At 37.3% G+C, this 14,189-nt stretch overlaps 1 protein-coding gene across 37 annotated transcripts in view; it reads left to right on the forward strand.

Moving 5' to 3' along the window:
* SUPT20H (SPT20 homolog, SAGA complex component) overlaps window positions 1–14,189 on the forward strand; it is a 54,559-nt gene that overhangs the window by 38,477 nt on the left and 1,893 nt on the right. For 14 of the 37 annotated variants that reach the window (XM_087926088.1, XM_026713198.2, XM_087926092.1 and 11 more), the window contains 6 exons: window positions 1,001–1,183; window positions 2,899–3,211; window positions 4,297–4,451; window positions 5,464–5,522; window positions 6,824–6,943; window positions 10,868–10,973. In XM_087926088.1, the coding sequence (XP_087782214.1) occupies window positions 1,001–1,183; window positions 2,899–3,211; window positions 4,297–4,451; window positions 5,464–5,522; window positions 6,824–6,943; window positions 10,868–10,973 (936 nt within the window). Of the gene's footprint in view, window positions 1–1,000; window positions 1,184–2,898; window positions 3,212–4,296; window positions 4,452–5,407; window positions 5,523–6,823; window positions 6,944–10,867; window positions 10,974–14,189 lie in introns of those variants that run through there. The other 23 variants (XM_087926091.1, XM_087926098.1, XM_087926101.1 and 20 more) reach the window with 6 other exon arrangements.

A 14,189-nucleotide genomic window follows, 5' to 3' on the forward strand; every position in this document is an offset into this window, starting at 1 on the left:
GTTTGCAGCATAAATTCATGTCCAAAAAACACACAAATGACTGATTCAGCAGGATCATTAACTTCTTTATAAACATATTAATATGAGTAAAGTTTACAATACCATTTGTAGATTCTTTCAACATAACATAAGAAAAAACATAAGCAGCAGCAGCGTAGAGCAGAACTTAGTTTCAGAACAGAACTCTAGTTTCTTAGCAAGCAAGCAAGTCTAGTTTTTCTTTCATTTTAGAGCTGAGCACAGAACGGAGATAAACCATGCCCAGATTCTCTCCTTAAGTTTCAGCCCCCAATTCAGCTCTTATTGGCTGACCTTGTTACTAAGCTCTATTCCTGTTCATGAATATGCTCTTGCCAGCCTCCCATCGATCAGCTGTTTCAGGCTGCAGGGATTGCCATAGCCTATTGCTGCCTCTGCATGCCCCATTTTCGGCCTCTGCATCCCATTTTCAACCTCCGCACGCCTCATTTTTGGCCTCCATGTGCCCCATTTTCACCTCATTCTAGGCGGCGGGTCAGAACGGGCGGAAAATGGGGCACATGGAGGCTGAAAATGGGACGCGCAGAGGCCAAAAATGGGATGCAGAGCCCGAAAATGGGTCATGTGGAGGCAGCAATAGGCACTGGCAATCCCTGTAGCCCAAAACAGCTGATCTTCGGGAGGCCGATCCAACTGACAGTCAGCAGCTTGTGCTAATCAGACTGTGCTGAATCCGACCAGGCTATTTGCTGTTTGCTTCAAGGAGGCAAATTGCTGGGAGGCAGAGGCCAAAGGGTGGGGGCTGGCAGGTGGGCGGGGCTTCTGCAACATTCGCTGTATGGTACTTATGTTTTAAATGAGTGCAAAAAAGCGAGGCTGTCTTGCATTCTTTTTATAAGCAGATATTAGACTGAATAACTAATATGTACTGTAGTAAAACTGGGAAACAACTTTAGAAAATGAAATACTCTTTCTGATGTTGGTTCACAGAACAAATCCATCTATTAATTATGCTTTTCAGGTAATATTTTTAGTCCACAGCAATCAAGCAGTCATCTCAAATCCCCAACTCCTCCTCCTCCTCCTCCTCCTTCTGCTCTTCCTCCTCCTAAGCCTCCCTGTGTGTCTCGGAAGCAATCTCTGGATCTGAACCAATTGAGTATGCTTTCTTCAGCTTCTGTGTCTCCTGCAAGTGCTTCACAAAGTGAGTCCCGCCCTAAATTCTCCATTAAATCTTCATAGGCTTCTCATGATAAACTTTCTAACCAGCTGATCTGGAGAAACTAAACATCATATGTCCTAAATTGTGTATTTATTGTGCAGCACAAAGCAGGCCTCTTGTTCACTGTATGTACTTTGTTTCCTGTAACTGTATTTGGTTCTTCTGTATAATTATATATGTATGCACTCTCTGTGTATACGTTTTGATTCATTTTATGCAACCAACTTAGGTCTGTCTTTCATACAGCCTGATAATTAATGTAATCATAGAAGTTTCCAAAATATATATCTTTTTTCAGTAATATGTCAACAGTAGCTCATTAAGACCAATTTTAATTTGCATATTTTAAGAAAGTAAAACTATTTGAATGTCATCAATTATGATGTAATTGTATCTCTATATGTGTATATAACATGATCAAGTCCCAATATGGTAATAAAATAAAGTTTATAAGTTGATTATTTAAAACACTCCTATACTGTTTTACAAATCATTGCTGATGACAAAAGTATAAGAATAGTTTCAGCATATTAGCGCAATTTCTTAAATATGTTCTGAACTGATAGAAAGTTGGTTTGGATTTTTCAGCAGCATCAGTTTGATAAATCTCACAATAAAAATAACAGCTGTGGGTTTTTAGCCATCCTTTAAAATATATGAGAGGTGGGGAAGGATCCCTTAGAGTATCTTTTAGACATTTGTCTATTCAGTTCTTTGTCTGCTGCATAATGTAGTCCTGTGATTTTCGTGTTGCATAATCTAAAATTGTCAGAAGTGGGCTTAACAGATGTCATTTTTATGCCTTCCAGTTTTGCACAAAGAAACCTTAAAAGGAGCTTTGATAAATTTTCCCAACTATTTGATTCACTTAATTCTCATTCCACTCCTTATATATTGCTGGGAATTCCCAGGGATTAGATTGGAAGTCAAAATAGTTTCCTGGAAGAAGGCAGTGTCAAGAAAATTACATGGGCATGTCCATGTATTCATCAGGAACCAAACTTGTAGGAGTGTTCTTTTTTCTAGATATCTAAGTGTTGTTGTATACTTGGCCCCCAGCTTTTAGACATTCACATTTCTTTCATTTCTTTCTGCAAAACATGAACGCTTAAAAAAATAGAACGAAATTAAAATAGCTTTAGAACTTTTGGATTGTTTTAATTCCATTGATATTATTGCTTCATGCCAAGTTTACATTTTAAATGCAATCATCGATTGTTGCTTTCTTTCTGTCTGCAAGTTAAGCAAACCAGTGATGGATAACTATATTTTCTTTTTCACTGTCCAGATTTTTATTCAAGCTTCTTTTCTAATGTTACATTATTGTGCAGATGTTGGAAGATTTACATGTTACAATGTTAGATGAATCATTTATTGTTTATAGCATTTTAATACTTTAAATACTGAAATCGACATGAGATAGTTAATAGCGGAGGAGTGATGTAAATGTGTCAACAATGTTAGAATGATTTAATGGAATAAATAGAACTGGAGTTGCAGATTAAGCATAGTAATATTTTTGTGCCATATGCTTCATTCATCAGAAACAGCAATTATTAACAGAATTGGCTGGGCTGGTGGTGGTGTTTTAAAGTGGAGTAAAATATCAAGCTAAGTAAGAATCCACTAACCTTGGTTGTAAAAAAGGATTGGCCTTTTATAACAAACGAGTGCTTTTTATTTTTCTCAATGAGCAGGGTCTGGAACTCCTAAGCCAGCTACTCCTACTCCAACCAACACCCTTTCATCGACCCCACACCCTGCTGATGCTCAGAGCTCAACTCTGATTACCCATTCTGCTACCCTTACTCCCCAAGATTCAGGCTTCACCCCTCGGCCCACTTTGCTTACCCCGTTTGCTCAGCAGCAAATGTCTCTGGGCCAGGCATTGCCTGTAATGACCATCCCTCTTTCCACCATGGTAACTTCCGTTACTACAGGAACATCCTCCAACCAGGTCATGACAAACACTGCAGGACTTAACTTCATCAATGTAGTGGGCTCTGTCTGGTAAGTTAGTTATTTTATAGTTTATAGTTACTTTCCACCATGTTCCATGTTGCTGTGAGCCAACTGATGAGTGATGAACTTGAAACGGGTTAACCAATAAATGAAATTTAACATATTTTAGTGCATTTATTTCCTTACATGTTCTTAAGCATTAGTTGATTGTCATAATTATGTCGACATACAAAAAGTAAATCTTTAGACCAAGTTTTAGAAAATTGGTTGCAATGTGATTAGTATTATTTTTATTATTATATTATTTCTCTGTGTGGATAATCTGTCTTCCATTCTTACCATCATTGGAGTTAGAATTGAAAATAAAGATAGCATCTGGCATTCTGTTCATTTCTTGACTACTGTTCACATGTTATGTTATTTAGTTATGCTCTAAATATATAAATAGCACTCTTTAAAGGCTTAGTAAGATCACACCTAGGGTACTGCACCCAGTTTTGGTCATCACATTACAAAAAAGATGTTGAGACTCTACAAAAAGTACAGAGAAGAGCAACCAGGATGATGAGGGGACTGGAGACTAAAATATATGAAGAATGGTTACAAGAACTGGGCATGGCTAGTTAGTTAAGAGAAGGACCAGGGGAGACATGATAGCAGTCTTCCAATATATGAGGGGCTGCCACAAAGAGGAAGGGGCCAATCTATTTTCTAAAGCACCTGTAGGTGAGACAAGGAATAATGGATGGAAACTGAACAAGGAGAGATTTAACCTGGAAATAAGGAGAAACTTTCTGACAGAATGATCAACCAATGGAACAGCTTGCCCTCGGAAGTTATGGGAGCGCCATCACTTGAGACTTTCAAGAAGAGATTGGACTGCCATTTGTCAGAAATGGTGTAGGGTCTCCCGCTTGGGCGGGAGGTTGGACTAGATGACCTATAAGGTCCCTTCCAACTCTGATTATCTATTTATCTGTCTGTTTAAATAGCTTTGGGATGGAATATGAGGAACTATAGATATAAATAGATTTTATTCAAATGAAGCAAAAGATTTTGTTGTAACTTGATTTGTAAAATGCATATTATTTCATGCCATGTTAGTCTAATTCTTATTTATTCCTTTTGTACAGTGGAACACAAACATTAATGAGTGGTTCAAATCCCATGTTGGGGGGTAATACTGGTGCAGTCCCCCCTGCAGGTATAAACCTGAGTAATATTTTACCATCAGGAAATCTGATGCCAAATGCACTCCCTGCTGCAATGCAGCATACCTCTCAGCCAGGTCAGTATGAAAATCAGACATGGTGAAATTGGATAATGATGATGATGATGATGATGATGCCTATTGAAAGTGCGACTTGGGAAAAGAATCTAGAAGGTTACTAACTAGAAAAAATGCATAGTATATAGTGATGGGCATTTTGGTTTATAATTAAAGCCATCTTAACTATTGCCCTAGGTGGCAATCCTCTAGAGTTTAAGTTTTGTAAGCATATGCAACTGAATGTTCTAATTAGTGACACAGACAAATTCTAGGATTCATTCTATAGAATAGTGTAGCTTTTGGAAGCTCTACTTTCTTAATCATCTGTTGATATTTATATGGTGGCACTGATCTTCCAAATATAATCAAGTTTTTTTATTTAAAATTAAAATTATTTATGTAAGCATTTTAACTTGGTACATAGTTTCATAATTTTAGCATTTTGCAGAATATTTTATCTGCTGTTATGCTCTCAGTTTGTGCTCTATTTTTAATCAGTTATTTTATGTGCATTGTATTTAGGATTTGTAAGCAGTGCTTGTGAAGTAATATAAATATAATAAACTAATTCTGTTCTGTGTCATGTATATACCTTCTACCCTGACATGGAAGGAGAGAAAAACTACAGTATTCTGAAAGTTTGAATCATTTCTAGGATTCAAGAATTAAGAAGAATTCAGAATTAAGGTGTTTTAATTCAGTTTACTGAAACAAGATATATTGTACAGTTTCAGTACAAATTAACTCTACTTAAATTTTAAAGCTCATAAAGTTTTAAATGAGTTTTAAATACTAAAATATTCCAAATGTTAAAACTGAGCTTTAAAGCTGGAATATTTTAGTGTTTAAAACTCATATTTTTTTTCTTTCTCATTAGAGGAAGTATTCTGGAAAAAATTGTTGCTTCTGTTGAAATGGCCAAAATAGCTTTTGTCAATATTAATGGTTAACTACACTGTTCGCTTCCACTTTAGATGTAATTAAAAGGAAGAAAAAAACCACAACATTTTCTTACCTAAATTAATCTCAGCAGGTGTCCCTTTTGGTTTAAAAAATGCTCCAGGCCTTCGCCCATTGAATCTTCTACAGGTATGATAATACACTTGGGCCTGTTTTTCTGTATGATTTCTCAAGACATTGAGTGAGGAAATTAGATGTAAATACAAACACCCTTATGTCCATTGACTACTTAGTAAAACATATTATTCTGTCAAAAATATAGAAGGATATATGTTTCTCTTGACACGAGGTTGGAAAAAATGTGAAAAATTTTTTTTTTCATCGCAAAACATTGAGGCAGGAAATAATGGATCTGGAAAGTCAATTCTCTATTTCAAATCTGCAAAAATGGGGAGATTTTGCAACTGGGGTTAGAAGATGGTTCCTCTGACTAATTATTTCACTGCCCTTGTTATTATTTTAATTAATTAGTTCAAATTTATTGACTGCCCAATGCCAATTTCCCTAGTGTTGGGATCCTCATTGAATTATCCATGCTTTTGTTATATCCTGACTTGGTAACTATCTTGCCTTCTAAATGGGCTTACCCTTGAAATATGTCCAGAAGCAAGCTTAAATATATAGCTGCTAATTTGTTCACAATGTTGGCAATGCTTTTAATATTTATAATGGCTTTGGAGTTTCAGTATTAGATGGACTGTCTAACTGATATCATTTTATTTGGACATGAGGTCGTGAGAATTGAGGTTTTAAAAGTTCCCTACTTTCTGAGATACAACTTTGGACACACAGAGAATGCTGTCTCCTGTATGGCTCTCAAGCCATGACATGTGCTCCCTTCAGAACCACACTCAGACTTAACTCTCCTTTCAGGAAATATTGAAACACATGCCTCTTTTGCTGTGTATTTTCAGGTTGAGTTGCCTTTAACTGTTTTTATAAAAATGTGTTTGTTACTTTTAGTACCCTGTAAGCAAAAAGATGGACCATAAATAAAGTACTGCTATTTCACAAAGAAAAGTTGATGAGCTAGTTCTGTGGGACATCCAACAAACTAACTCAGCACCTCTTACTCCTCCTTCCAGCTGTAACAGAGATTCCAGGCTTTGATCTAGTTGGAAGTAAACACATATGTTTTACCTAAAAGGGAATAAAATTAGTTGATGTAGGCAATATGAATTCTGTGCACATGTATATCTATTGTTGCATAAAATGATACTTGCTGTGGAAAATTACTTTGGTCACTTTGATTTAGACTTCTTTTTTAGTGTGATTTTACTGAGTAAAATCTTTTTAGTCCCAATTTTCTCGAAATGGAAAGGGACTAAGGGTGCTCACAGTTATGAATTCTAAATTCTATATATTTATGCGCATCACAGATAAAATATGCAACCCTCCCAACACCTAATTTCTCTTCAAACTTTTAACAGCTTGCAGGTGGCTCACTGATATTCAATCCTCTCCAGCAGCAGCAGCAGCAACAGCAACAACTCTCCCAGTTTTCATCTCAGCAGCCTACAACTTCTAGTCCTCAGCCACAGGGAGATCAGGTAGTTTATTAAGAATAATAAACAATAATCAATGCTGTCTCATAAGTTTGCATATAGATATCAATATAACTCCTTTAATTTATGTTGATGATATCACTGGGGAATTAATCTCCACAATACAATGCAGCTGTCTTCCAAGAAAAGCTATTGTATACGTGTGAAAGTTTCTGTAATGGCTGGAATCCTGATAATGCAATTTCAATTCACATGGAATGTTGGTTGCCACAGGGAGCCTTCCTATACCTGCAGTTACATTGTATCCTTATACAACCTGATGTTTTCTGACACACTGATATCACAACATACCATAGAAGGAAGGGCTGGTTTAACATTGCTTATATGTTTAGTTGCATATGCAGTAGCATTTATGTTTACATAATACCCAGGGGTGGGATTCAAATTTTTTAACAACCAGTTCTGTGGGCGTGGCTTAGTTGGTGGGCATGGCTTGATGGTCATGTGACTGGCTGGGTGTGGCCAACTCAACATCACTCACATCGAGGCACGCATCTCCTCGCCTGGCCTCTCATGACTGTGGGGATGCTGCAACAGTCCTAAATGTGAAAAACGGTCATAAGTCACTTTTTTCAGTGCCACTGTAACTTTGAATGGTCACTCCACACAAGCAAAGTACCAGTAAAAGAGGGGAAAAAAACTTCAGAGAAGTTCCTGAGACAGGAAGTCTGTCCTGCCAAGAATGTAATAAGGGTTAACGGAGAGGCAGTTTCTGTAAGCAACACCAGAATGTTTCCTTCCTGCCTTCCTTACAGGATCAGGCCAGTAATTTCTTCTACCAACCAGTTCTCCGAACTGCTTAGAATGTTAACAACCGGTTCTAGCGAATAGGTGCGAACTGGTAGAATCCCACCCCTGATAATACCCCATAGTGCTTTACAGTACTCTCCGGGTGGTTTACAATATAGAAGCATTATTTGCATATTGCTCCCACAATCTTGGTCCTCATTTTATTGAACTCAGAAGGATGGAAGGCTGAGTCAACCCTTGAGCCCTGGATTGAACTCCAGGCTGGGGGAAGAGTTTGCCTGCAAAACTGCATTTTAACCCCTATGCCACCAGGGTATGAGACTAAGATGGCATTAATCAAGCTCTTGGCTGACTTCTGGTGGGGGCAGGATGGGGGTAGTACACCCATCATGGTTGTTGATCTCTCAATAGCTTTTTGATACCATTTAGAGAATCTTCCAAGTTTAATAGTACAAATCTCCAATCTCCCACTGTCACTTTTACAGCTTGAGAAATAGGGAGATTCCTTTCTGTGTTTATTTCTCTGCCCATTATGCTGATGTGGGCTATGCCTTATCTGATAGTTCCCTAGGCAGCAACTCTTCCCTCAGTCTCCCAAGATCAGTCCCACATACCATTACAGATTGACTTTGAACAGCATTCAGAAACTGCGGCTGGTGTAGAATGCAATGACATGGATAGTTAACGGTACTGGTTTGTTCCTTACATGTAACCCCACTACTTCGTGAGCTATATTAATATGCTTTCAAGTGCAATTCAGGTTGCTGATTGTCATCTTTAAATCTCTTCATGGCTTGGGGCTGAGTTACTTAAGAGTCTACCTCTTCTAGTTTCTACCTGTCCCATCAGTCCTATAAGATAGGCATGTTCCAGATCCTGTTGGCTAAGGAAGCTTTTTCTGCCATAGTGCATTCTGGAACATTCTACCTTCAGGATTATGTTGGCCCTAAACCAGCTTGCATTTTGTAAACCCTAAAGACATGGCTCTGTGCTTGGGTTTAGGACCTTAAAATAACATTTTTGTGTGTTGTAACTTTTTATATGTATTTGTTTTATTTTTATTATTGTTTGTGGCCCAGAGTTGTTGAGATGGGTAGCAATATAAATTAATTGAATAAATTAAAAAAATCGCTAATCATCATGGCTTTGTTCAATTGAAACTTTCATTAACTCATTCCCTTGCCACAAGAAGCATTTCTAGCCTAACTCATTTCCTTGCCACAGGAAGCATTCCTGTGCAAAATACTTGCCAGTTTTGCCACACATTTTATTAAACATCTGATTTTATTAAACATCTGAATTTGTTGATTTTTCAGGAATTATGATTGAATTGAGCTTGAGGGAAGGAGGAAGCAAGAAGAATTGAATTAAGAAGTGATACTATTCCAAATGACAAGGAATAGTTGTCAGAAATATGTGATTTATTTGTTTGGGGAAGGCAATATTCTTCACTAATCAAATGATGCAGCAGTATGTTTCACAATAGCAGAATGGCAGAGATTCTGTGATAGCTTAAATAATATTAAGCAATATTTTTATTTTTTTATATTTTATAGTAGTGATTTCATTGCCATACTGGTGACTATTGATAAATATAAAATAGATTTTTCTTTTTTTTTATTTTTTATTTTTAGTTTGTACTTTTAATTTAAAAACATATTCTTGGTGTTAGGAGTTGTGGTTAAGGAATTGGTCCAGAAACCTGGAGTCCGGCTTCTAGGGCTCCTCTAGGCATAAAATCCATTTGGTGATTTGGGGCCAGTTACTTTCTCTCAGCCCAATCCATTTCAGAGTGGTGGCGTTGTGGGGAAAATAGGATGTAGGAATATGTTGTTTTTCTCTGGGGCAGTTGTGATGTGATTGGGTTTTGGAGAACATTGTCATTAGTCTCTTGCCACAGTTGAACACCTGACTGCATTTCAGTGTGCTGAAATTATTCCAAGTCAAAGGGGAATAGAGCTTGTTAGAACAGTTCACCCTAAGCACCTGATAGACTTGGCTGGTTTCCAGAAATAGCTTGAGGTATTCTATGAGTATCTAATCAGCAGTCCAGAGAGCTTGATCACAGCCTGGAATGGGTGTTAGAAATGTAGATTGCCCCTAAGTGGCCTCTTCCTGTGCACTGATATCAGGATGCACTTTGACTTTATGAAGAAATCAAGGAGATGAAGCATCAGAAAAAACATATAGTGTACTTGGAGGAAGAGGAAGACTGAAATTGACCAAACATGAATAAGAATCCACATTAGGAATTATATTGTGGTGATAAGCATGGTAAAATGGCATGATTTCTTTATCCTTATTATATCCGCTGATAGCTCCTTACTGGCCCTATTTAACCTTGTCCCTATTTGGGAGGAATGAATCACTAGAATCATGTGCTGGCCAACTATGAACTATATGGCAGATAAAGTTGCTCCAGAACAACAACTGAACAGATGCCAAGGTAGGGGCTTGCAAGATTAACTAGAGTTGATCTTTTGAGTCTGTGACTTCTAAAGAAGTGGACAGAGTTCTCTAGTGTGGGAGCTCATCCACCTGTTTCTTTGATCCAAGTCACTCATGGTTGTTTTAAGGCCACCCAGGAGATGATTTGTGATTGTAAGTGATATCCACCTTCTTAAGAGTCCATTACTCTACCCAACGATCCTGGATATTTCCATTCAGACTTCACCCTCCATTTTCTAGGGAAGTTGGCTCAGACGATGGCTTGGCTTCAGCTCTAGATTACCCTGGAGGAAATGAATTATCTGATCTGTTTCAATTCAGCTTTAGACATATATTGGAGGGGAGTTATTTCTTAGCTTTAGTATCTTCTAGAATTATATTCTGCATTGTTGCAGCGTCATTAGAATTAATACATAGATGACAAACTGAATTACAGTTATAAGTAAAGAACTTCTGTTTGAGGTATCTTTATAAACTAAGAATTTATGGTATATATACTTAAGTATGGTTTCCACCGGAGTTAATAAATAAAGTTTTATGTTATAAAGTGGTAAAATCACTATTACTGAAGCTGTCTCATTTACAAAATCTTGTTTTCAGATGAAATCAGTATCAAACTAGGGAAAGCTTTGAAATGTATTTCTTCTGAAAGGAAAATAAATAAACTATACAGATCATAAATATGTTTTGATATATCAACTTTTTTGCTAGGGTACTGAGGAAGCCCTCCCACACCAAGACCAATCCTTATCTGCTCAACAAACTGCTGTTGTTAACTTGACTGGAGTAGGGAAATTTATCCAACCTCAGGCAGCAGGTACATGTATTCAAGAACCAGTTTTATGGAGTGTTCTTGTGCAAATTCATTTTTTAAATTGTTTCCTATGGTACTATGGGAGTATTCTAGCAGTAAATATACAACTCTGAACACATATGCCCTTATATGAGCATTTTTAATCAAATACTGTGTTGTTCTATATATACACTTTATTAAAATACTGAAGAATTATGTAAATGAGTACATTTGTTTAATCTATGAACAAACAAAAGTCAGACTTCCAGGTTTAATATTTTCACTGGTTTCTTATAGAACCAATCAGAACCAAACAAGGGCTGGAAAGGAACTTGGAAGTGTTTTAGTTCAGCTGCTTGCCCATGGCAGGAGACCTTAAATCGTCCTGAACAAATGGTTGTACCCAATCCTTTCTTAAAAACTTCCAGTGAAGATGCACCCATAACTTTGGGATGCAAGCTGTTTCATTGGCTAATGATTCCCCGTCTGGAAGTTTATCCTTAGTTCCAGGTTGGATTTCTCTATAACTATCTTTCACTCATTACTTCTTGTCCTGCTCTCATGTGTTTTGGAAAATAAGGTGACCCCATCTTCTCTGCAACAACCCATCAGGTATTAGTTGTCATGTCACCCCTAATTCTTGTCTTTATTAGGCTAGGCATACCTAGTTCCCCTAACCATTCCTTATACGCTTTATCCTGCAGATCCCTTATTATCTTAGTTGCTCTTCTTTGTATTCTTACTAGGGTCTCAGCATTTTTATATTGAGATGATTAAAACTCTATGCAGTATTCCAAGCATGGCCCCACCAGTGCAGTATAAAGCGGCATTATCATTTCTTGTGATTTTAGTGCTATCCCTGATTATGTAGCCCAGGACTGCATTGTGTTTTTGGCAGCTGCAGTACACTGCTAGTTTATATTTAAATTGTGGTCTGCTAGGACAATTATATCCCTCTCATAGTCATCACTGCCTATTTCTATACCTATGCATTTGACTTTTCCTGCCTAGATGCAGGATATCACTTTTCTCACCACTGAACTGCACCTTGTCAGCTAGGGCTCAAGTCTGTCAAGATCCTTCTGAATCTTGAGTCTGTCCTCCAAAGTATTAGCAATTCCCCCCAACTTGGTGTCATCTGCAAATATGATGACCGTTCCAATCCCCTCATCTAGATCATTATAAAGATGTTGAAGAGCACTGGTCCCAAAACAGAACCTTGAAGTAGCCCACAGCATACTTCCCTCCATGTAGATGCAGTTTCATTAAGGACTACATGTTGAACGTATGCATATATGTTCCATATATGAAAACTATGTACAGTTTAGAGATTTAAATTACCAATAATTAAAAAATACAAGATTGTAGAATGAATAAGGATCTACCTTCTGTCAAATGGGTAAATCATGTGTAAAAGAAGTAACATCTCTGAATTAAGTACTTTTTTAAAAAAATAACTATTTTGTAATTTGGGGGACTGAGAAGGGACTGCTAATCTGCCAGCTGCTAAACAGTCTGATGATGGTACCATCTATCATTTTATCAAGCACGCTGGAAGCAATTTTGTCAAATGCCTTATTGAAGTCCAGGTCAACTAGCTACAGCATTTCCTTTATCCATTACTTTAGTCACTTTACCAAAGAAAGCAATAAGAGTTGTCTAGCATGATTTGTTTTTTAACAAACTTATGCTGGCTTGTAGTAATCATTTCGTTCATTTCTAGGTGCTCATAAAATCTCTTTGCCTGATTATCTTTTCCAGGATTTTCCTGGATATTGATGTCAACCTGACTGACCTGTAGTTTCCACTTCTCCCTTTTTTTGTATGTTGGAACTACATCAGCATTTTTTCCAGTCCTCTGACAGTTCCTGCATGCTCCAGGAGCTATGAAAGTTTTTGTTCAGTGATTCTGAGATCATATCTGGCAGCTCTTCCAGGATCCTGAGTTGTAAACCATCAGGTCCTGACAATTTGAACATATCAAAAGTGGATATATGTTTGCTTGTCAATTTCTTGCTTATTTTGATCTGCATTCCTGTTCTGTCTGGCATGGTGCTACTTTTGGCAGTTTGGATTATTTTTTTCCTTCTGTGTGAAGACAGAGGCAGTGAATGTAGTAAGTTTTGTTTTGTTTTTCCTGTTGCCCATCGCCTTCTTGCCATCTTCTCCCATTAATGGACCGATCATTTCCTTGACTTTCTTCTTATCTTTTATCTGTTGAAAGAAATCTTTTTGTTACCGTATTTCCCCATGTATAAGCACCCCCTTTGTATAAGCCACCCCCCCAATTTTTGGACTGTGAAGTTTTGAAAAAAATATTTTATTAGAGAAACAAGTTATGAAGAAAGAAAATTTACAAAGAAACAAAATTCGACGTCTAGATCTACAACTTCGGTCATGACGCCGAAAGCGGTGTGGGCGATGCTAGCAATCTACGCATCGGAACGAGAGTAGGAACGAAGCATTCAGGCCGATGCCTAGCATATGCATTTCTATCGCGTACTCGCACTCGTAATCGTATCATCACGTACAATTTTTACAAAAAAGTATAGCATACTGCTGGAAAACCAGTTTATTCCTACTTTATTATTTTATGCATTTTTCACGTATAAAAAGTGTACCTGCTTTGTATATGCTACCCCCCTACTTTTTGGGCTTGAAAATTTTGGAAAAAAGGGGTGGCTTATACATGGGGAAATACGGTATTTTTGGCATTTGTTGCAAGCCTTAGTTCATTTTGAGCCTTAGCTTTCCTAACCCTTGTCTGTATAGATTTGGACTATTTGCTTGTATTCTGCTTTGGTTGTATCCTATTTTCCATTTTTTATACTTGTCCTTTTTTTCTCTCAGTTTGCCAGAGATCTTTATGCAACCATGCTGGTTTTGTTTCTTGTTTTTGTTTCTTTGTAGTTCTACATTAATTACTTTTATGATCTTATTTTTCAGTTTCCCAACATCTTGAATTGTTTTTCCCTTTAGGGTTTCCATCCATCCAATCTTTTTCTTGGTTTATTGAAATCAGCTCTCTTAAAGTGTAAAATATTAGTTTGACTTGGTCCAATTAGCTGTGCCTGTATTATATTAAATTCTAGTATGACATAATCACTCTCCCCCAAGGTTCCTATAACTTCTACCCCTTCTAACATTTCATCCCTATTGGTAAGAATTAAGTCCAGAATAGTGCAGCCTCTAGTTCCCTCCTCTACCTTTTGGGTAACAAAGTTGTAGGTATGTCAGGAA

The sequence above is a fragment of the Pseudonaja textilis genome, chromosome 2 (assembly GCF_049901715.1).
Source record: "Pseudonaja textilis isolate UNSWEBS1 chromosome 2, rPseTex1.2, whole genome shotgun sequence".
NCBI lineage: Eukaryota > Metazoa > Chordata > Lepidosauria > Squamata > Elapidae > Pseudonaja > Pseudonaja textilis.